General features: G+C 42.9%; 1 protein-coding gene across 5 annotated transcripts in view; it reads left to right on the forward strand.

Moving 5' to 3' along the window:
• Nucleotides 1-508: 508 nt before the first annotated feature.
• The window catches only part of SEC14L1 (SEC14 like lipid binding 1), a 74,594-nt gene continuing 51,095 nt past the window's right edge, over nt 509-24,007 (forward strand). For 2 of the 5 annotated variants that reach the window (XM_037808163.1, XM_037808165.1), the window contains exons 1-2: nt 509-646; nt 2,856-2,948. In XM_037808163.1, the coding sequence (XP_037664091.1) occupies nt 2,886-2,948 (63 nt within the window). In that variant the 5' untranslated portion in view covers nt 509-646; nt 2,856-2,885. Of the gene's footprint in view, nt 647-1,257; nt 1,385-2,855; nt 2,949-7,152; nt 7,894-24,007 lie in introns of those variants that run through there. The other 3 variants (XM_037808164.1, XM_037808167.1, XM_037808166.1) reach the window with 3 other exon arrangements.

The following is a 24,007-nucleotide window of genomic DNA, read 5'->3' on the forward strand; positions in this document are numbered from 1 at the left end:
AGGGAGGACCCTCCAAAGCTGACCAGAGGCAGGACCTCAGGGCACACGGCCTGGCCAACCATCCAGCAGCGAAGGACAAAGGCTACGGGCATTCTGACATCTCCGTCTTTCCTTGTTTCCACCCCCACCAGCGCCGACCGGCCGCCGCTGTCGTGCTTTACTCCACCTCCGCCCCCTACTTGCGGGGCCCCGCCCCTCACACTGGCCCCGCCCCCCGGAACGCAAGAACTGGGAGGAGCCATAGGCCCTTGGGCGAGGCCAGCCGTGCGTCAGGGCCGACGCCTTCCCCGAACTCCTACGCCCGTCGGGCTGAAGTTCGCGCCTGCGCACTGGGGCCCAGCCCGGCTTGTTTCCCTCCCCCTCCCATTAACAACTGTCGCCGGCTCCCGCCTCCGCCCGCCACAGCCGCGTTCGCGCACGCGCGCCCTTTCCGGCTCCTCGGCCCCGCCCTCCCCGTCACCCGTAACAACCACTCGCGCCCTCGCCGCGCCCCTCCTCGCTCCTGCCCCTCCCCCCCAGCCCACTCTCCGGAACCGGCGGTCGAGCGGCGGCCGCCCGAGCAGTGGAACGGCGACGGCACCGCGGAGCCGCTGGCATGAGCGCCCCCCGCCGCCCCGCGTCCCCAGCCCGGCTTTTCTGACAAGAGGTATGCTCGCGTCGCCGTGGCGGGCCTCGCGCGCGCCCCCGGCCCCCCGGCCGCTCGCCGGGCTGCCGCGCCTCCCGGGAGTCCCCGGCCGCCATCCCGCGGCTCCGCCGCCTTCCCCCTGCTCCGCGCACCTCCCCCGGCCCTTCCGGCGCCCGCTCTGCCCCGTGCCTGGAGGGGGTCCTCCCGCCGTTCCGGTCTCGGGCCGCGCGGCCCCCTCCGCGGTGGCCCGGCCGCCCCCGCCCCCACCTCGCCCCGCGCTGCTCGGGCTTCACTAGTCGCCACTTTCCGCCGTCCCTGCCCCCGCCCCCCAGTCTTCCCACTCCCCGGAGCCCCTTCTTGCCAGAAGCAGAGTTGGGAGTCCGGAGCCAGTCCCTGGCCCTCCGGGGTCCCTCTCCCCCGAGCCGGGAATGGGGAGGGGGAGTCCGCCAGGAGCAGCCGCCCTGGACCCCTCCTGACCGATCCCGAATGCCCGGCCGCTCCTCGAGCCAGCTCGGGAGGTATTTGTTGGGTCTGGCCATTGGCTCATTTTTAAATGCCGATTGTCATGCAATAGGGGCAGCCCCGGTCCGGGATGCCGCTTGGCCGTGATAACTCCTGATTCCCACGTAGGACGTTTATCTGGACCAGAGCATCCGAAGCTGGGAATTGGCAGGAGCTCAGAACCTCGTGAATTAGCAGGTTCTTCAGTGTCGTCACTCTCACTCGGGGATCTGCCAGGCAGCGGAATCCTCAATAGATGTAAACGAGCATTTTTTAGTAATCATCCTTCCTTTATCAGGGAGATACCCTAAAAGTGATTGTTATCTCCCCAATTAAATCTTCAAGAGCTTGAAATGCTGTGCACCAGCATTATAAGGTATGCAAAACGAAATAGAACCGTGGTCCCGGTGCATCAGGACCCGTCAATCATAGAATCAAGATTGAATGAAGGCTTCAAATTGGGAGAGAACTGAGGAGTTTGGCTTTGATTCTCATGAGTTTAGAGCCGGAAATCTTTCAAGATCATCTCACTCACTCCAGACCTCCTTTTACAGAGTGAAACCGAGTCCCAGAGAAGTTAAGTGACCGGCTTGAGGTCACCCAGAGTTATTAACAGTTTTCAGACTGTCAAGTGGTGCTGTTTCCACCCTAACGGTGCCTTCTGACAGGCATTATAAAGAAAACGTAGCAGAGAAAGTTTCAGACCTGTTTGCAAGGAGTTTTCTGAATTAAAAGATATCTTTGTGAAATTTTTTCTTTTACAGCTAGACTTTGGGCTCCTTGAAGACACTCAGTTTTGTACTTTTGAAGAGGATTCTCACCACATGCAGCATAAAATAACATTCTTGTGATTATCCTTGGCAGGACAGATAGTCTCATTGGATTTATTTTTCTTTCTCACTTTTAAATAGGGAAGTAAATACTCACACAGAAGATTGCAAATACAGGTGTATTTTCAGAAAGATCCTTGTAGGCTTGGACTGAGCCCTTAAACTGGAGCAGGATTCTGTACCTGGCAGAGGGGTTCCTTGACATGTGAATTAGGCTAGACCTTTTTGGCAGTTACTTACAGACGTTACAGCTGTCTGAAGCTGGAGATTTCAGCTGAGCCTCGTCAGCCAGAGTGCTTGGCATCACTGTAATGTGAAGCGAACATCTGAAATTGTAATGTAAATACAACATGTTTTCCATTGTTGGAAAACAGAGCTTGATAAAAGTTTCCTTTAGAGCTGGTTTTTGAGGAGTATTCTGTAATTGGAAATACAGTAGTATTGTTTTCCACTTTTACTTTTGTGTATCTCGAGACCTAATATTTTAACATGTTACCATTTTCATTTGGCTCCTGGTAGACGTTGTTGACAAAAAAATGATTCAAGAACTAATTCTTCTGGTTAATGGTAGAATGGACTCAGAACGTTTCATAGCTGGAGAGGACTGGGAGGCCACTTAATCCAGTGCAGCTATTTCAGAGGCTCAGAGATGGGCTGAGGGGGTGATGGCAGGGCTGGGGCTGGATCTTTGGTCTTCGGACCCTCAGACCAGTGCCCCTTCCATCACACCCCTTGGTCTGCCTGGGCCTTTTCTGTCTCATTGCTCCCCTGCCTTCGTGTATTTAGGTGTCAGATCTTGATTTTTGTGTTCGAGTTGAGTTCCCTTCCTACACTTTGATTTTTGCAGTGATTTTTTCCCCCCAAACAGTGGCATTTATCACATTTGTTCTGTTTTGCAGGTGTGAGAGGATTGCTATTATATTACAATCATGGTGCAAAAATACCAGTCACCAGTGAGGGTGTATAAATACCCCTTTGAATTAATTATGGCTGTAAGTACTTTACAGTTCAGTTTATTCTTTGGCTTCTTCTTTTTTTTTGTATGTATTAAAATGTGATGATCTGTAAATTTATGTCTGTTTGTTGTTTGTCTCCGTCGCTCCACTTCTACTTATCCTGTTTTTATGTTATGAATCTTATTGAGAGTGCATAAAATATTTTCAAAATATAAGCCTCTGAAAATCAAAATCTTCACATTTGTTTTTTAAAAATGCATATTAGAATAATGTATACATCTGAGTTAATTCTCCCTTTGAAAACACAGAAGTGGCTCACTAAATACTTCTCTCTGGATTTTGTTCTTTGTTGTTGCTATTAAAGTAGAAAAGGGATGTGGAGTGTTGTGTCTTCCCTTTCCTGTTTCTTTGGAAGGGTGGTATGGTTTGGGGTGGACTCACTCTAGTCTTAGCACTGAACACTACAGGGTAGAGTCTGACTTTTATTATTCACATGACTGTTGATGTGAGTTTTTTCCCCTTGTATCAAATTTATGAGTCAAATTAGAATTCCATAAAATGGAGTAACTAAAATTTTAATTTTCTTTGTTATTTACCTGAAAAGTTTGGTTGAAAATAAACATTTCACTAGATGTAAAACAAAACCAAAAACAAAAAGAAACTTTTTCCGGTTACTTTTAGAACAGTTTATAGATCTAGATCCCTTCCCTACCCTTCTCCATCCTTCCCTACCCTGATGAACATGTGCCCTGATGAAAGTTTTTCAAACCACATGCACCCGTGTTACTAGCTCCCAGATGGCGAATCAGAGCATGACCAGCCCAGCAAGGAGTCCTTCCTCTCGTCCCTGCTCCGACCCCTCTCAGAGGCAGCCGTTGCCCTGGCTTCTGACACCATGGGTGAATCTTAACCTGTTTCTGTTCTTTGTATAAATAGAAACTTTTGCTTCTGGCTTCTTCTGCTCATTATTTTTGTGAGATTTACCCAGATGAATTTAATTTTGAAAAATAAGGGAACAATTTAGATTTAGAGAGGTGTTTTTTTTTTTCCTTCCTTTTTTTAAATTGAGGTATTGTTTACATAAGTGAAATGGTCACATGTTAGGTGTACGGTTTGATCAGTTGTCACCGAAGCATGTACTCAAAGGGCCACACCACTATCAAGGTGGAGAATGTTTCCATCCATCACTCCAGATAGTTCCCTTGTGCTCCTTCCCTGTCAGGTGTGAGGTTTTTTTTGGTGTGTGTGTGTGTGTAAAAGGGTGTTTTTTAGATCTGTATTTCCCTTAAAAATATTTAACTAAGACTGATCACTTAATGAGTTCCTGCAAAGCCTGTTCGTCATAATATCATAATAGGAGGTATTCTCTGGTTCTCAGGCTGTGTGTGCTAGTTTGGCTTTGGGCTGTAGGGAGCAAAGGGGTTTTATTAGTGGGATCACAGGTGATGTGATAGGGCACTGCACAGAAATCCCGGCCTATCAGCTGTGATGGGCTGAGCTCTAGGCAGCGGGCGCTGGAGGGTGTGGTTCTGGGCACCTGGGGGGTACAGCAGCAGGTGCCCTAGAACCTCACCCCATGTGACTGCCTTGCTCCATGTGCTAGAGCCTTTCCCTCCCGCCTCCAGCTGGCTTCTCATGCTCAGGCTAGTTTTCCCTCCCCTGCGGCTTCAGCTTGCGTGTGCTTTTTCAGCTGACCAAAGCCCTCTGACCCCAGTTCAACTTTGTGGCATTTCTTGTTGCATTCTTTCAGTTTCTAAGTGACCAATTCTGACCATATTTCTTAGTTCAGATTCCTCAAAGCAATTTTATCCGGTTTATTTCTGCCTCCCTACCGCCTGGAACTCAGCCAGCCTGTGACCTGTGACCTCTGACCTGCCCAGGGCCCTGGTGACCTGCCTGAGGGTCGGTTGCCTCACCCTTGTTCCGTTAGACGGCATTAGTGGAGTCGGGGAAGGGCTGTGGGTGAGTGGGGAGGCTGAAAGGCAGCTTTGTATAAAGCAGAGTACCTGGTTAATTTTCTTTTGAGTTGTTAGAAAATGCTATTTAATCTGGAAATGAAATATTTGTTACCCCTTTCCTTCCAAAATTAGTTATGGGAACTAGATTGTTTAAATCTTTAGTGATTTTTGTGTGGTGTCGCTTACCCCTTTTCTGATTGTAATTGTGTGACAGAAAATCCTCAGTATGTGCCTTGCTTTACTTTTTTCTCATCACAACAGTATAATAAAGTTACCCTGAAAATGAGCTTTTCAGGTCATCATTCAGATTGAGGAAGGGGACAGACAGTTCAGGTGAGAATAGAACAGATAGCTAAGGATTGGTGAGAAGCTTAAAAAGTGAATGAGCTTCAGGAACCAAGCACATGGCGCTGTGGAGAGTGTTGGCAGGCGGTGGGCGTGATGTCATTGGCGGTGGCTCCACGTCCTCCTTTACAAGGGCCGGTGAGGAGAAACTGCTGCTCACTCAGCTTCATGCCCCGCTTGCTCAATGGTTCGAGCCAAGAGTTATATTGCCAGAAAAGTGTTCAGGTAGAACATGCGTAGCGTAAGTGGGTACGCAGGGGGTGTCACATCCGTTGATGCGTTTTGATTTGTTGAATAGAAATCAGCTGTTTGTTTTGGGGTCCTTTTGGGTGCTGCAGGAAATCATGTTAATCCTCTCATTAGTGCATTTGAATTCATAGTGGTATTTAAATAAGCAAAATTGGAGTGCAGGTTTTTCAATAGGCAGTTGTAAGATTTCACGGGTGTTCCCTTGTTAGATATTAACCTAGAAACAGAATGTTTGAGCTTCACTGGGTTGCAGAGATCACCTCAGCCCAACCCCTTTTTGAGGGTGAGGAACCAGACTCGGAGAAGCCAAAGCGGACACAGGTCAATTAGCGGCCGAGAGCTTCAGATTCTTGGGTTTAGTGTTCTTTCTGTCATGCCAGGCCACCTCCCGGGTAATGGATGTCCTTGAACGATTTATGGAGGCTCCTGTCCAGGAAGGTGTCTAACTCTTCCAAGGCTCAGCCACAAACGTTTCTCGGGACTGTTCTGCCTGGCTGGTGGGGAAAGAGAAATTTATCATTGATTGTGCCTTAAAGGATTTATGGTCTCATATGGGGAGAAGATGTGATCCCACAGAGAAGGAGCCTAGAATGGGAGGTGCAAATCTGAGATGCTTGGCTAGGAATGTTTCACTTTGAAATTTCTAAGATAAAATACAAGTTTTAAAACTTAAATTTCAAGTATAATTTTCCTCCCTGAGTTAATGGTCCCTTAATAAGGCATGCAAGGAAAAATAAATGAGGTGAGAGAATAAATGGAAGGGCAGTGTAGGAGGGCAGCTGGTGAGGAGTGGTGAGGGCTCTCTTGTTGAGAATGGCCGGAAAGGAGGAGAGGCTTGAGAGCCTGTCAGGCCTCTGGAGTAGGTCTCTGTGGGAAAGTTGTAAGGGACCCTTCTGCTGTTGAGGACAGCTGTCATTTTGATTAGATGGAACACATGCTTCCCATCCAGTCCCCTTTCTGCTTGGGCCTTCCTCTGTCACAGCAGGTTTGGTCACATTGTCCTTTCTTGACTTCACTCCCCACGCGGCCCCAGTTGCCCTGTTCTCTCAGTGGTGTCCCTGTTCTCCCACAGCTGTGTCCCCTCGGCAGACACACCCTTTAGATTGGGCCTCCCAGCGTCCTGCATTTCCATCCCTGTCTCTCCCAGTCACTGCCGTCATTCCAGCCTAAGGTCGTGTGTGCCTCTTTGGAGGGAGAGGACAGGAGTTTACTGGTTCATTTTCATACTTTTGTAATTTATTCCTTTAGGTCATCCTGTACTCTGCCAGGCAGTGTTTCTATCTTGTCAGTCCTGTTTCAGTGATTCCCTGTTAGAAGTGTTACAGCATTTCCAGATGCCTTCGCCTGTCCTTCAAGACCTTTCTTAACTGCCTTACCCTATCTGTTTAATCTTATTTCATAAATTATGCAAACTTCCCAACATGAACATCGAAATCCATTTTCTTACTCTCCTGGTTTGCTACGCACAGTTCCTTTTCCTGCCCCATGTCCTCCCCCCTTTTCGTTTGATACTTACTTTGCCTTAAATGCTTGCCTTTTCCTGTCTGTCTCTTCAAATCTTATTCATCTTTTGAACAGACGTTTTGAAACCTGAGTCTGTCCCCCTTCCCTGATACCTCTAAAGATGCTGGCACGTTTGTTCATGTTTCTCTCCCCCTTCTCTGGTGCTTGCTTAATCTCGTAGTCAGTATTAGGCACGTTAGCTTGTAATCAGTTTCTTTTGTTCTCGGAGGTTCATGAGGGTTGCCCTCGTGCATGTTCCTCAAGGGCAGTGACTTTGTCCGTTAGTCCTCTGGTCTCTGTCAAGTGTCCCTGCTTGCCACGCAGACGGATTTGGGCCGCTGGTTTCTATTGGTTCACATCAGCTTTGGATCTGAGGACTTGGTGACGAGTTTGATGGAAACTCAGACCTGCTTGTTAACTCTGATCCCTTCGGTCGAGGGGCCTCTGTTTCCCCATGGGAAAGATGCCATTGACCAAGGGCTCTCCTGGAAGCAAAGCTCTTCAGGGATGCAGTTGTCTAAGCCATTTTTTTTACATCTTCATAAGTTATACACAGTCATGTTGGCCAACATCGTGATAGTGGTTTGAGTGGTGTGCTTTTACAGGCCAAAAACACCGATTTGCCAGTCTGCCGTCATCGTTAAAGGACCCACCATGACAAAATGTATTGCTCTCCTCATTCTCTTGTTCTATTCTTGTTTGTTTGTTTCATTCTCTTATGTTTTAGGCCCTTTTCCCTTTCCTTTCAGATTTCAAATGTCTTCCCACTAAAACGAGAGGATGAAAGGAAGAGAAAGAGATTTGTTGTGAGATGAGGTACAAATCCTGGCCCTGCCAGAGACTGGCTCTGCCAGCTCAAGCAGTTACTAGGACGAGACTGTTGTGAGGCTGTGATGGAATTCAGAAGGCCTCAGGAGAGGAAAGAGGTAAGGCAGGGCCTGGTGACATCTGTATCCTCCCTCCCGTCCCTTCTTCAGATCCAGTCCTTTGCCCAGCTCCACATAGGAAGTGAAATGAGTCAGTTTACATGTATGTAAATGACTTTATATGAATGGGTTTGTCTCTGATAGGTCACACAGGCATTTGTATTTATATTTAAGCTTTATTGCATCCAATCAGATTTCATACATCAAAACAGCTGGGGAGAAATGAAGGGGACACAGGATAGACTCATTTCTTAGTACAGGTAAGGCTAGCCTACTCTCAGTTAAATTGAGTCTGGTCTTTTTGGGGTGAAGTGTGTAGAAATTGGAGAGAGCCTTCTGAGGAGGCGTCTTTGGGACAAAGTCTTGCCCCATGTGTAGCCGTTTCCAGATAGTTCCTTTGGTTGATTAAGACAGAGAAGCACATGTCCTGCCTTGACTGAAAATCCTTTGAGCCACCTATCCCCCCCCCCAACTTTGTTTTCCTTGAAAATAATTCCATGCATATCAGGTTTTCCATACAATTTTAGTCATTATAAAATATTTTCATTCCATCTTTAATTTTGTTTCTTGAAGCATTTCCTCTTTCTGTCACCCTAGAATTCACCCTGAGATCATTTGTATTTCTGATGCTGGTTTCCAGGTTTCTGAAGGTTTGAGTGATATTGAAATACATCCTTTTCATTAATAGAGGTATTGTTACATCTTCAAGCAGCCTAATATGCAACAGAGTTCATTTTTTTCCCTGTATGAATAAGTTGTCTACATATTGGGGTAACTGACTTAAAATTCCATTTTGTTCAAGTCAGGGATTGGAGGAAAATGTTCACTTTCTCTCATGGCATATTTAGGATCCTGATGATTTTTAGTGGGGGATTGTACTCTTCTCATTTGCAGTGTTTTTGAATGCCATAGTATGAGTCCTATTGCATTTAATAAAGGCTGGGGTGTAATTAGTTAAATTTACTTGGTTTTCAAAGTTGACAATTATAATATACTTTCATTAAAAGCTGCTTTGTACAGAAGTAGGCATTTTCCCTTCTCTCACTCCTACTCTTCCCCCAGACATTACACAGTCTGAATTATTTTTAATGTGCTAGGGTGAGGAAGGTTGTGGTGCTGTAGGAAAAAATTTCAAGGAGAAACAAAGCAGGATCAAATTCAGCTCGTTGCCTCTCTCATTTACCTTGACTGTTTTTGTAAAAAAAACAAAACAGAGCAAAATCGAAACCTGGTATTAAGGAAACTTAAAAGCAGAAACAAGTAGAGAGAATGGCAGAATAAATGCCCCTTGTACCCATCACCTAGCTTCAGTATCATCAATATTTTGCAAGTTGTTTCGTATGTTCTCCCGCCCCTACACCCTTTTTTTCCTGGGTATTTAAGGCAGATTTCAGACAGGCATGTAGTTACTTTATCCGTAAATACTTCAGCATGCTTCTGTAACCTTAGAGACCTTCCTTTTTAAACATAACCACCCCGTTGTCATCACACCTAACAACGTTACTAATAATTCCTAAATGTTGTCTGACACTGAATTCATGTTCAGATCTTCCAAATTGTGTAAAAGCTTTAAAAATAATTTGTTTGGATTCTGCTTCAAAGAAAACCAAGATCTTCCTTCACCTTGCATTTGGTCATGTTGTAAAAGTTCCTTTAATTTCTAAAATTTCTGTTTCCCTTCCCTTTTGTTTTCCTTCATGCCATTGATCTGTTAGAGAAACTCTGGGTTACTTGTCCTGTAAAATTACCTTAGCCTTTTGGTGACTCACTAGTTTATTACAGCAGATAGGCACAAGAAGAAAGCGCAGACCCAAGCTTGGTCGGTTCAGCCATATTCAAGTGTTTCTGATGAACATTTGCTAATGGAGACCGAAGTTCCTGCTTGAAATGGTTGCTCCCTGCTGTCCCTTTGATTTTCATGGATAATTCTGAGCTGCAAATAAAAATGCCAAGTACTTTTTCTCAATTTCAACTGGGTCTTACTATTTATGGCTACTTTTCGACCCACTGAATTGGTCCTGATGTTTTGTGCAGAAAGCAGTAGAAAAGAGCGAGGAATTAATTTCCTGGCAGGGTGTGAAGGGGAGGGTTTCTGTGTAGCACCTGAGCCAGTGCTTGACAGAGCCCAGCTCAGTGCTAATGAGGGGTGCTGGTCGTGATCTGGGGCCCCACATGCCGGCCAGTCTTTGTCTGGGCTTCTCTCATTAGAGCCCCAGATAGGGAGGGCAGGCTGGAGGGAGGTGGGGTGGGGGGAGGCTCCCACAGAGAAGGCTTTGGTTGGCAGGTGTAACAGTCAATTACTCTTTCTTGATTTTTAACCTGTCCAAGAGTAGAACAGACAGTTTTGTATATTTCTAGTGGAATAATTCTCCATGTTGTGACAGAAAGCATATAATTGCATTTTAATTCTCATGAACGGTACAAGTTGGTGTTAGGACTACTAGCCTATTTTTTTTTGGACATATCTTTATTGTGGACCGTTTTATTTACAGTTTCTTATGTAATCCTAGAAGCAACCTTATAAGTTTGTGCGGCTAATTATTATGAGACTCGGAGAGGTTGAGTAACTTGACCAAGGTCATTTTGGAACATATATTTTTGGTCCGAGATATTTTATTTTGAAGGAGTCTGGTGCAAGTCATGTTTTGTGAGTAAATTAGAGTTTATGTTCAGTGAACTGAAGCTTAAAATACTATAGCTGATTGAAAAACATGTCTGGTTTCTTAGCACTTGGTGTTTTGAATGATTTTTCTCCCCTAGTGATAAATGCCAAGGATATAGAAAATTCCATTTCTTTGGTTCTTTTACAGAACATAGAATTCATGTTAAGGTAAAATTCTTGACCCTGATAGAGTGGTAATTGAATTTTCTTTCTGAGACCTCTACAACTGAGAGGTCAGTTATTCTTTTTTCCTTAACATATAAGTTCTTCAACATCATATTAGGCGGTCCTAATCGTAATGCGTGTGTGTTTCTCTTCTCTCTTCCTACTTCAGTGCTCGCTTATATCTTAAAAACCAAGGCCAGAACATATTTCAAAAAAGTAAATTGATTTCAGAGCTTTTGGAGGATTTATGTTTTAGATATTTAGAAAGCTCCATTGGTCCCCAAACACCTGTTGTCTTTCACTGTGATTTTCTTAACAAAAAAGTTGATTTGAAATGCAAACTAAAAATTTAAATTCTGATTCTTTCCTGAATCTGAAACTCTGAGGGTGGGGCCCAGGAATCTGTTTTACCAAGCCCTCTGAGTGATTCTAGTAGATACTCAAGTTTGAGAACCACTGGTTTAGATCTCCTTAATTTGAATTTGCAGAACATTGACTAGGAAGAGAGGAAATTGATTTCAGTTATGTCTTTTTGTTTTTTCAATTAAAAAATTTCCAAGGGAATAGATTCTTTAACAGTGCAACAGAGACTCTTTTATTAAATTATACTTTCTTTTAAAGGATTTGACATTTACTAAAGGGAGACTATTTGTTTGCTTTATGAGTGTCTCCAGACTGCTGTTCTTGAGTTTATTTAGTGATACCAAAGTTATCACATGAATGAGCATGTGCTTCCTTGAACTTGTCTTAATTATTTGTATGACTTCATTTGCTAATTTTCAAGGAGAGTAGATTTATACTGTACATTTTTAAAGTCTAGTTTTTGACTGTAATGTCAACCAAATGTAATTATATCTCTCTGATATCTAGGTTTTTTTTTTTTCTCTTTTGTATTTGATAGATTTCAGAGCAAAAGCAAAAGTTTCTTCAGAAATCCAATACCATATTTCATTACAACTAATCAAAATATGTCTTTAATTTAAATCTCACAATTGCGTTCCTGTCAGTTTCTTAATAATGGTAGAACAGCACATAAAAAGCAGGTGTAGGGAGAGCAGTGAGGGGAACTGTCAGCTGATCCATTGACCTAAAAAGGAGTGCACCTGCTGAGGGGGTGGAGGTGTTGGACAGGCCACCCTGTCTCCATGTTTTATTTTAAGCCAAGGCATTACGCCTGTTTTCCTTTTCCTTGTTTCTCCCAGTGTGATTTAAGTCACAAACACTTTGAAGTCTATGGTACTTACACTTGTAGTATGGGCATTTGATAAATAATACATGATAGATATTTTCCTTAAAGGTTAAATCAGTCATAATATCAGCCTCCTGACTCTAAAGCCACATAATATTTCCATAGCTCATTGCATTCTCTTATGTGGGCAAACACATGGCATCTTTAAAAGCCAACAGCTGCAGTTCCCTGGAACATCAAATGCTTTCTGAAGTCCACACATTCAGTTTTTACACTTTGGAAAGTAAAACAGTACTCTGCCAAATGCAACTTGATTTGAAGTGGAATATGCAAAGTTGCTATTTTGTTGTCTCAGATACATTTATACTCAGTTCACTTTTTAATAGACAAAAAATTTATGGATTAGGAATGGTTTTTGAAAAAGCATATGTTTTGGAGTCCATTGGATCCTTTCAGCATCATGTGATTTTTTTAAATACAGAATTGAGCACATCAAAAATGAAGAGAAGTGAAACCTTTCATAACCTCTTTATTTGCCAAGGTCTTAAGTAATTGTGGCATGTGAAGCATTTGACCTCCAAGCTTTATTGAGAGATAAGATGTGTAAAGTATAGGGATTGACTTAAAGACATGTGTACCTTTATTTTTTCAAACTAGCATCCTGTAATTCTCTGATGGGGATTGGTTCATTTTGCACTTTTATTTTGATAGTTGAAAGGAGATGAACCATCTTGAGATCGTCTGGACACTTGTCACATGAATAGCCAAGTAGTAGCAGACATTTCAGTGTGGTTTGCTTTTGTGTGTATTTGGTGGGTACCAAATAATACTGTTTTAATGGTCGAAAGGAAATACAGAAAGAATAGAGATGGAATTGACATCTGGGCTAGTGCTGTTACATTAACAGCTGCAGGGAGGTGGTGGCAGCCGCACTCACCCACCGCCCCGGCGGCCCTGGGTGGAAAGCGCGTGGCCTCCTGCTCGCTTGCTCTCAGGCTCGTGTCGAGGGGGCTTGCCCTCAGCAGATGGCCGTCCTTCCCATCAGATGTGTGCTGTTACTTTGAATTTTGTTTGTTTAATTTGTAAATTTGTTTTGATTTTGTAATTATAAGAGCTTTTATCTAGTTTATATATACTGAAGTAACATTATAATTTAAAAAACTGATCAATAAAGAAGTCCCAGAAAACTTTTCTCTTTTGGGAGGGGTTTGTACATTACTCAAGTTTGAGAAACAGTTTCTCTGAGTCAGAGAGATTTTGCTGTACTATCATAAATCCAAATTGGCCGTGTCCTTAAATTGGGTTTTGTTGAAAACTAGAGGTTAAGGGGTAAAATAAACATTCTTATATTTTCCTGTCTGTGCTTAAGTGGCTTGTTGGCTCAAGTATTTTAAATAAATAATAATAGTGATGGTCCTTTGACAGTTATTAATGGAGGCTGCTCTTGCCTGGGAAAGATGAGATCGGGAAATAGGGATGCTGGGGTCCCAGCTTCTCCAGGGTGGAGCTTAGAGTGTGAGAAGTCACGCACACACGTACGTGGCCTCTGCAGTCACGCCGCAGCAGAAAGGTTAAAAAAAAGTCTTCATGTTTGGATTCTCATGGTTGTGTTTTCTTTTTCACGAAGGAAACGTTAGAGTGCTTTGTAAATGATGTTAAGATCTTCAAATACAACTGTGCTAAGTTTTGGACTTTTAAAATAATTCCACTTAAGATGTTCTGGCCACGTCCCAGGGAGGCCGAGTAGGACTCGGGGATAGGAAGCAGTTCTAAAACAGGTTGTTCTGCCTTTTGAGGCCTTCTTTCCTGGAGGGAGGGGATCCGTGTAGCTCACTCAGCTCGCAGTGGGCAACCAGACCATGTCCGTGGGCTCTGCCCTCAGCGAGCGCACAGTCCAGTGAAAAGACATCATTGCCAGTCCCGAGGCGAGCCTGGGCTCCAGGGTGGCAGACAGGACTCCTGCCTACCACTGGACCCCCATGTGCAACAGGTAAAGAATACCTAGCATTTAGGGGGTGCTTACGTGCCACAGTCTCCCATATTGTACACTCATTTTGTAGGGTAGGCTCTTCTTTTACCCCACTGTACGCATTAAGAAATTGAGATTGAAGTAGCTTGTCAGGTGATCCCTGACTTGGTTGCCCGTCCACCGACAGTGTGGGCTGGTGGGGACCATGATCCCCAGATGTCCCCATGAAGCCAGCAGGCTGTGTCACAGCATGCGTAGGGCTTGCCTCCCTGGCAGGCTCACTCTCGCCAGCAAGCCCGCTGATCTCCGACTCTGCTTTTTCAGTTCCGGGGCAGGAGCTTGCAGTCTTGGCTTTGAAAGATTCTCTTTCTCCTCTCCCACCTGAGCGCCCCCGTCTCCAGCATCTCTGATCTGGTGTTCTGATCAGAGGTGAAACTTTTTGCCTGCCCGCTCCATCTCTGGTAGCTCACAGTCCGTTTTCTTTAACAGAAGGCTATTGCTTCTGAGTTCTGTTGACACTGGAGCCCAGGCTGTAAGCGTGCTCTGTTATATGCCTCCCTGGTTTATGTTTCAGTCCTAAAATGACAGTGCTGTAGGAGTGGAGGGACAGGCCACAGCTTGAGTCGTGTATGTGATGACTGGGCAGGTGGTGGTAGGGGAGTGGATGGGAAGGCTCTAGAACACTTGAGTTTATGGCAGTCTGTTGGAGGCCGTCAGTGCTACCAGCGTCATATCTTTAGAAAGTGACCGTCTGAGATTGTCGGGAGAAGGCCTTTGTGCCGAGAGCAGCAGCTGCCTCTCAGCACTGTGGAAACAAGAGACCAACTTCACATTTATTCAGGCCCAGTGGGAGCTGATGGATTCTTTTCCTGACACGAGTGTTTTTTCTTCCACATATATTCTTTTTCTCTGTGCTGTGAGAATGTTAATCCCATTAGCATCCAGCCTGAGTCAGGGCTACCTGTAACTGGAATCTTTTTCTGAGAACATCTTACTGTTCAGCACCTCCTCCTACCCTGTTACTTGCTGGAAGTTCCCTTCCCAGTTACGGTAGTGTTTATCTGCAGGGCCCTGCTTTCTGCTCGAAGCAACTCAGTATAGTATATTTAGCTACTCATAAAGCATTTACTAACTAAATCCATCTTAAATTCATATTAGAAATTGAGTATTTTTCACTCTCATTGCCTAAATTGAAATTAAGATGATTTCTAGATTTGGCTTTTCCTTTTCCTTACAGAAGGAAGGAGACCTATATGATATTATTTAAACTTAGTTCCATCTTATTAGTTGGCTAATTAGAAACTTAAAATATTTGGTTTCCAATAAAGCCTCATGAGATTTACATCTTGTGTTTAATTTGGAGTCATGGGGGAGAGGATTATCATTTTCATCTGGTGAACACATGGATTTTATTTGGTGTATTTTCAAAGTATAGTAGAAAGATATGTCAAGTGAAAAATTCTAGAGTTCTAAGCTATTTGCATGAGGAAGATCCCCCTTCTTTTTTTGTGCGAGCCAAGTTGGTTCACGAACTGTGGGACTGACGGTGTCTTTACTCAGTGTTGAGTAACTTGGTTCCTCATTGAGAAGGTCACATGCAGCCCGAACGAGAACCACATCTATCAGGTACTGTATTTATGCAGTGTTCAAACCTGCTGGATCCTTCATGTTTTCTTATTTAGTCTTTCAACACCCTGTGAATCGAAGAAGATGAAAAAATTAAGGTTCAACGATATTATAACCTGCCCAAGAACAGTGTCTAATTGTGGAGCCGGTATTTGAACCCGGGTCTTTCTCTCCCAGAGCCTGTGCTCTGTAGTAGAATACTCACCACATCTGGAGGGGGTCAGGCCTGGGTTCAGATGCTGGGAAATTCATTTAACTCCTCTCAGTCTCTCTTTCCTCATTTTTAGAATGGGGAGAAATGCTTGTTTCATAGAAAGATGATGCCTACTAAATGTTCTGCTCTCTGTGGACGGCTGGTGGTGCCTGCACAGTGGGCCCCGGGGCTGCTTTGGCGGGGTGGCCCTGGCTCCTTTGTCCTCCGAGGTCTGCCTGCCAGGGAGGGTCTTTGTCTTGTGCCTTTGCGGCCTCAGTTCTGCACCGTCCCATGCCGGTCACAGGGAAGGGAGTGAAGGCGTGTTCAGTAAGAGATATTATGATTTTCTCTGGGTCCTTCCTTAGGGCTCTTTTCCTGCACAAAGTTTGTCTTTCTCTTCCTGTTAGAGCACAAACAATGACTAGGGTTCTCCCTTTGGCTGTGGTGTTACCTGATGCCTTTCATGCTGTGTTTCTTTTCAAGCGCCCTGAGATTTCCCTGCTCTGGGCTGAGTGGTGATGAGTCAGATTCCTTCACCGGGGACACTGGTCACAGTGACAGATGCCCGATGCCCTGAGTTGGCCTGTCAGTGAGAACTGTGTGTATTGTTGTTTATAGATTAATTGTAATATACATGACAAACAGTAAACTGTCCATTTTAAAAGTATACAGCTGAATCAGTTTTGACATATTTATATAACTATGAAACCATCACCATGATTAAGATTGAAAACATATCCATCACCCTCCGAAGTTCATCATGCTCAGTTGCAATTCCTCCCTCTTTGCCACCCCTAACTCACTTCCACCACACTGGTCTGCTTTCTGTCACTGTAAATTAGGTTGTTTTTAAAGAATTTTACAGAAATGGTATCATACGTACTCCTTTTTTTGCCTACCTTCTTCACTCAGCATAATTATTTTGGATTTGTCCATGTTATTGTGTGTGTCAATACTTCATTTTTGTTGCTGAGTAATATTCCATTGGGTAGATAGATCATAATTTATCTGTATATATTGTAGCAGAAAACCTTGGCATTAAAAAGAGATAATACTTTCTGCTCTACAGTATCTTTCTGAGATTTTTGGGTCTGTTAGAAACAAGAGTAAAACCTATAGTTCATTTGAAAATCTGAATCAGTACTTATAAACTAAAAATAAACGGTTACTTTTCAGGTTTCAGCAAAAACAAACAAACAAACAAAAAAACAACAACAACCAAACCAAACCAACCAACCAAACCAAAAAAACACGAAAAAGTTGAACAGATACTAAAGTCATATTCTAGGCAGAAACTAAAACCAGATCTTTAAATCTTGGGCCTAAGCGAGGGGAGGGATGGAACTGGGAGGAGTTAGCCAGGAGGGATGATGTGTCCTCGGGTCTGCTTTGGAAGCTTCCAGAGGCAGGGAGGGGTCTAGGGCCTGAGAACCTTGCCTCTGCCTCGAGCGTCTCTTCAGACTGGGCCTCCCTGAGCTGTCTCCAAACACTCCCTAAAAGGTTAACTGGCATTTACCCTCAGCCTTAAGATTGGTGTGATTTCAGAGGCTCCCTGTTTTTAAAAAATTCCCTCACTTTTGCTGATTCCTGGCATTTTAAAACAGGACATATAATCCTTGGTTCTGTATCTAGACCCATTCTCCATGTAGGCAAAAGGCTGTAAATAATTAAGCCTAGTCGACAGAACAGATCTGGAACTTCTACCAGAATAATTTATCTCATAAATAGGAATGATTCTCTGGTCCTTCTGGGTTTTGTGGAGGAGAGGAAATATATCATAAACAAGTTATTCAGGGCATCTGCCACCCTGGTCCTACAGACAGTCTGAGGACAATAGCTTGACCAAAGATGTGTGGTTGTCGGGTCAAAATTAAGTTATTCATTGTGAGTCAGCCAAGAATATCAGAGCAACTTCTTGACCTTGTAATGTGGCTAGTGAGGCTGAGGAACTGAATTTAATGTTATCTATAACTTATGATTGCAGTTAAATTTAAGTAGCCAGATTTCGTTGGTAGCTGCTGGTACAGGTTAGCACAGGTCTGAAGCATCTGTTCATTGCGTGGAATGGCTGATATGCTCACTGTTCAAATTAGTCCTCTCTTCTTTTCTCCCATCCCGCTTCTTTTTGGGGTAAAGTATGTGTAAAGATGTGTATGAAAGTTAGGTATATGACCCATCATTGGCTTTATAGTCTTTTTTATTTTATTTAAAGTTGTTTTGTCCTTCACAGTTTTGACTGATTGGCATTTAAAATAACTTGTGAATTTTTGTAAGAAAATAATTAAATGGCACCTATTTCAGTTACTCTCTTAGTTCAGGAGTGAGCAAGCCATGTCCTGCCTCCTCTTTCTGTATGCAAGCTGAGATTGGTTTTTACATTTTCTTAATGGTTGGGAAAAAATCAAAAGATTTCATGACACTTGAGAGTTCTGTGAATTCAGATTTCAGTGACCATAAATAAAATTTTCTTGGAACCCACCAGACTCATTTATGTAGTGGCCTTGGCTGCCTTTGCCCCTCAGTGGCAAGGTTGCGAAGTCACCGTGGAGACCATCTGGCCCCAAAAGGCGACAGCGTTTCCCCTCTGGCTCTTTACCTACAACAGTGTGCCCATCCCTCTCTTAGATGTTCAAAGGTTGATTTTGCTCGGCAATCAGAAGCTTACCATAACACTGGGCCCTTTGCTTCTGAAAGAAAGGTTGGTGCTACAGGATAACCAAGTGGATGGAAGCTCATGTTTCAGTTTTGAATAATGCCTCTATGGGCAAGGTGCTTTGTGAATAGATGTGTGTGATTTAAAGCACATAGAGCCGTCGTTCAGTGCCGTGCAGTGTTTTCAGGTTTCAAGGAAATGTTTCTGGGACACGACCCACACCCCAGCTCAGAGTAGTTCACAGTTTCAATATCGGATCACCCTGAGTCTCTTTTGATGATGTCGTGTGTTTGTGAAGCTGGATTTCGGGTGGTTGCTGTGACAGAAAAGCAAGTGCTGTGTAAAAATCAGTGAGGAGCAGGGAAACGAGGGTGGCAGTGTCCAGTCTGATTCCTGTGTTCGCCCTGCCTGGAGGTGCACACGTCCTTGTAATTAATTCTGGTTATTTGAGAAGGAAATGAAAACATTATTTTTTCCTTCAACTGAAGTTTATTATTTTTTCAAATGGTTGCTAAGTTATTAGAACCCGCAAATGCTTTTTAAGTAACTTAGTTGGTTTCTTTTTTTTTTTTTTTTTTGGCCTTGGGGCACCATGAAAAACTTACGGAGCCACCAAGGGTGCCGAGAACCAAAGTTTGAAAACCTCTGACACAGGGCACCAAGTGACAGTACCTAAGAACAAATGTAGTCAGATACTACAGTCAGAATTAAGTGCTTATCTTGAGAACAATAAACTGAAAGTTAAAGCTGGAGCCTCTAGCTTCTTGTCTGAGATGTAAGTCTTGAGATCTTTCTGAAAGGTAGACAGTGGAACATGTATGGGCCTTAGTTTTCTAGTCTAAGTTAAAATGCAGAAGATGCAGTTAACCAAGTCTACTAGATTTTACTTTGAATTTTACTTGAAAGTGCAGTAACTCTATGTCAGTCTACTAAGTTGTGTTAGCAGAAGTCTCCAGGTGGTCTAACCTGGACATTCTTGAAGAGGAATACATAACAAGTAAGTTAAAATAAAATAGTATAGAAAACCAAGCTAAAGCTGTCCAATTAGGTTGCATACATTTTAGACAGGTGAAGCAAGGAGAGCAGGAATGGTAGATGTTTGTTTTTAACCCAGGAACAATATGATACTTCTTCCTGTTACACATTATATCTAAAGCAAGAGTTGAATGAGTGATAGTTGTATTGTAGCCAAATGTAAACATGCTAATTTTTTAGTAGATTTAGATGATTATTTTTCTTCTAATCATAATTCTTTGTTTTCATTTGTCATTCTCGTTTCTTTTTTGGCTTATAGTAATGGTTTAAATACTTAGAAGTCCTGGTATTCCTTGCTGAAAACTGTGAAATATTGATATATACTTAGTTCTCTCATATGACTGGGAGCAGTTTTGTTAGCAGGAAGTATGACTGTCATGTGCAGTATGAAATCACAGCCACAAGCTCACTGTCCATTGGTGGGGTGTGCTGGGGGAGGGGAGACAGGGCTGTCAGATTATGCCTTGGCTGTGATGTCTCCTCAGTCTTTGCTCAGATTTGCTTGCTGCTTCTTTGCTGCTCATTCCTTTGTGCACTGATTTATTTTTTTTTTTTTCCAGGATCCAAAAGGGCTAGGAAGAATTTGTGGTAGAAAAGCTTAAAATGGTTGTGGCTGTATATAGTAACTTAATTATTTTACACTTTAGGAGGAGATCATTGTCATTCATTTTGACCCACTGCACTTCCTTCCCACTTGTCAACTAGATCTGCAAAAATGCTGCCTCTGAAATAGAGTCAAGCACATTTTGAGTATCAGTAAGCTGAATTATTTTAAGCGGTCAGAAGAAAACCCTGCTACTGTAGGTTTTGTGTTTTGTTTTGTTTTGGATACTACTTAAGAATATCCTAGTATGGATAAACCAGATACTGCCCTTTCTGTAGAATTAAAGCTTTTCACGTGTGCAGTCTTTTAAAGTTGTGGCTAAGGTTATCAGTTCCTTTAGCATTGCCTTACTGTTTCCAGCCAGTAAAGTCATATGCAGATCTGTTAAAGGGAAGATGAGAAGGGTGGAGTTGAGTACAGCTGGAGGGCAGAGTGGCAAACAGTCCCTGAAAGTGAGAACCCCTCTGATGCAGGCCCAGCACCCAGATTGGCACTAGTGCCTGGGTTTCTTGTGCTGTTTTCTTAAAGAAAATATATGAACTTTAAAAAAAAGTCTGAAGTCTTTTCTCTTATCCTCTAACTAAAATATTTCATGTTTAGAACTCTTGGAACAAAGGAGTGGGTTTAGGAATGATAAGAACTATGATATATAGATGCAAAATTCTTTATATTTCTTACCAGTGTTTGCCTAATTCCCTTTCTAGTTGTGTCATGTAATATATATTGGAAGGCTCCTTTATCAAAAGTAAATATAAATGGTTTATACCACTGCGTGGTAAACTGAAATTTCAGTGGGTGTAAGGAGAGAGAGGGTAAAATGAATATGTTCCTGGTCTAAATGTCTAACATACTTGGAATTGCAGGCATTTTGGTTCTTGCTACGTGAGCAACACATTTACCATTTGTTCCCTCCACGATAGTTATGGTTTCCATAATGTTCATCATAACCAAAAGTTATGAACCTTTCATGAAAAAGTCCTTGAAAAGCAGCTCAACCTTTTCTATTGGGCTACTTTGGTCTCTACCATGATGCTCTTAGATGCCCTCTCTGTAGACCTGACAGCCCGACAGATGGAGTTCATGTCTTTTCCAGAGTCACTGTTACCTCTGACCAAAGTGTTTTTTTAGGACTATGGGATTTGAGGTTTTCTAAGATGAAGTTCATAATGTAAACTTGAAATATGTTTGCACTTAGAAGGGAATGGCTTGGGGGCATCTGTAAAATTTTTACATATTTCTTTCCAGTTTTAGTGTAGTTCTTATGAGAATACCAGTGGGTATTCTCGTCTGCTGTTAGGACTTGATGTATTGGCCCACCTGAAGACTGGTGGTTTAGGAAGATGACGGGTGAAGTGCAGCCCTTGCCAGTGGGACTGCGGATGCCGTCTTACGGGTGTCAGTCTGCCTTTAGTGAGTGGTCTTGCACCAGGTTGTAGGGGCCGGGCTGCTGGGATTGTCACTGAGAATTTGGATGAATGAACCAAGTTGGCCATAACTCACTGGGTTGTAATTTTTCTTTAAAGGGGTTCAAATTTTTAGGACTTTAAGCTTCTAGAAATCCCTTATTAGGTCTGAACACATCTATTCACAGATAGCATGTGAGTTGCCATCTGGGTGACTGAATTGTGGGTACGATAGGGGAGCCCCTGGGTAATTGTCACTTTTCATGTTGGGAATTAACTTAGATGTGTAGATTCTTTTGGGTTTCAGCAGCAGACCATAGCTCTCGAAGCCATTCATGGTGAGACCTCCTGTATTGAGCCAGCTTCTGAGTGAGTGACATTTGTCAGCAGTTCTGAAAGAACTCTCTGGAGTCCGGCCTTGCTTTGCTCCGTTTTGGGTTTTGCTCAAGCTCCTCTCACCAGGCTTGTTCCCTTGCCTCTGGGTTACTTTGCTAAGGCTGCCCGCTCTTCCAGACTGATCCGGAAGTGACTTTCCCCTGAATATCTGCAGCAGTTGTGTTGTCCGGACAACTCATTTGACAGCAGATCACTTCCTCCCTCAGGCTTCTCTTCCTTCGTGTACACAGTTACAGGTTTTTGTATTACCTCTCTAAAGAAGCCGACCCCTGTGCTGTGTTCTCTAGGATCGTTAGCATGGTGCCTGCCTGTGGTTAGCCCTTGGAACGTATCTGCTATTTCGGTAGTGAGTGAATTACAGAACTATGTGTCTGAGGGACTTTGGTCAGTTTGCCATCTTTTCTTGATATGTGGAATAATTATTTGTTTCTTTGAGCCCTGGAAGCCTGTAAGAGGGACTGAAGCTGTAGTTCATATTTTCACTTGCTGATTCTTTTCAGGGTAAAACCAGATTTGTTTGTAAATAAATCTAGTGCTGTAGAATATCCAAGTTTTCCAGAAAAGCTGTGGGCTTGGTTCATTGGCTCAGTTGGATATGAACATAGTTCACTTGAAAGGTAGGAGCTTTAAATGGGATTGCTTGTAAAGAGCTTTTCCTGGAAGAATATGGTTGTTAAGCTCATTAATTCCCAGGTTGAAACGCCTTCACCAAAATACGGTTCTCTGCAGCACAGTACTAGCTTTTAATATGTCAAAATTGCATTCAAAGGTTGGTTAAAAACTGAAAGTACTGTTGTCAAGCTCCCAAATTGCAGGCTTAGAAATCTCTTTTGAAGAGGAAGAGTGGGTGTAGGAAAGTAGGAGGAAGCCAAGTTACCCAAAAGGCAGATTTCCTTTCACTGGCAAGTCGATAAGGACCTAGTTTTGTTTTTATTATTGAAACAATTGATATGTTAAACAAAAAGAGTGAGCAAATGATTACGATATTTTTTTTCTCTTACAAAAATAATTTTTCCTTTAAAAGGGAGACATCAAAGAACATTTTTCCCTCTCTGAAGAAATTACTTCTGAAAGATTTAATTTTGTTCAGCCATTCTTGATTTTTGTATTTGACAAATGTTGGGTATGATCAGGAAGTGACAGGTACTTTGCAAAAATAATCAGGCGATTTGAAAATAGATGCTTCTTTAATGGTACGATGATTCGAACCTGGTGAGAGTTGAAATGTGGGCTTCTTCCTAGATTCTCTTATAGAGACTTAGCACAGGGATAAAAATTGAATGCCTGCTTGACATGGGCTCTTTAGCCCAAAGAGGGCTTTGAAAATAGGGAAGTTTCATGTAAAAATCCAGATCTTGGGGCTTTCTTGAGCTTCCTCTTGCTTGAGTCCCTTGAGCCTGCACCTCCTCTGAGCCGCAGTGAGCTGTACCTGGCCAGGGCATGCCAGGAAAAGGCAGGGCCAGCCTGCCGTCCTCCCCCTGGGGCCAGCGCTTTGGGCAAGACTAAAATTTATATAAATTTTCACATATAAAATATGACAACATAGTACTTAATTGGTTATGTCAGAAGGCAATATAAATTGTAGGTGTGTTTGTTGATTTGTGCCAGCCTGGATAGCCTCTGGTGCTGTGTGATAAAAGCACTTTTATCTTATATATGGACTTTTTTTCACCCCAGAGTCACCTTTTTTCCTATTAATGTTTTTTCCCAACTTTTTATTTTGAAAAATTTTCATTTTCATAAAAGTAGATAGAAAAGTATAGTGTCACCTCTATATGTTTCACCTAGAAAAATTAACATGATTGCTTTCTCTCTCTCAACATGCACACACTTTTTGGCAGAGCATTTGAAAGTCAGTTGGTATATCATGACACTTTACCCCTAAATACTAAAGCCTGTATTGCCTATAAATTGTATTGTACTCTCGTATGTAACCGTGGTACCACTATCACACAAAAGAAATTTCACAGTTAGAATATTATTATTTAATATGTAATACATAGTTACATTTCCTCATTTTAATATGTAATACATAGTTACATTTCCTCATTTGTTCCCCGGATACTCTTCATTGCCTTTTTCCCCCCAGATCCAAGAGCAATGAAGCATTGCATTTGCTTGTCCTCTCTCTTTAGTTGGCTTTATTCTAGACAGTTCCTGCCTTTTTTGTCATTCAAGATACTGATTTTTTTTTCTTTTGTAAGAGTCCAGGCCAGTTG

This window comes from Choloepus didactylus, chromosome 18, assembly GCF_015220235.1.
Source record: "Choloepus didactylus isolate mChoDid1 chromosome 18, mChoDid1.pri, whole genome shotgun sequence".
Lineage (NCBI taxonomy): Eukaryota > Metazoa > Chordata > Mammalia > Pilosa > Megalonychidae > Choloepus > Choloepus didactylus.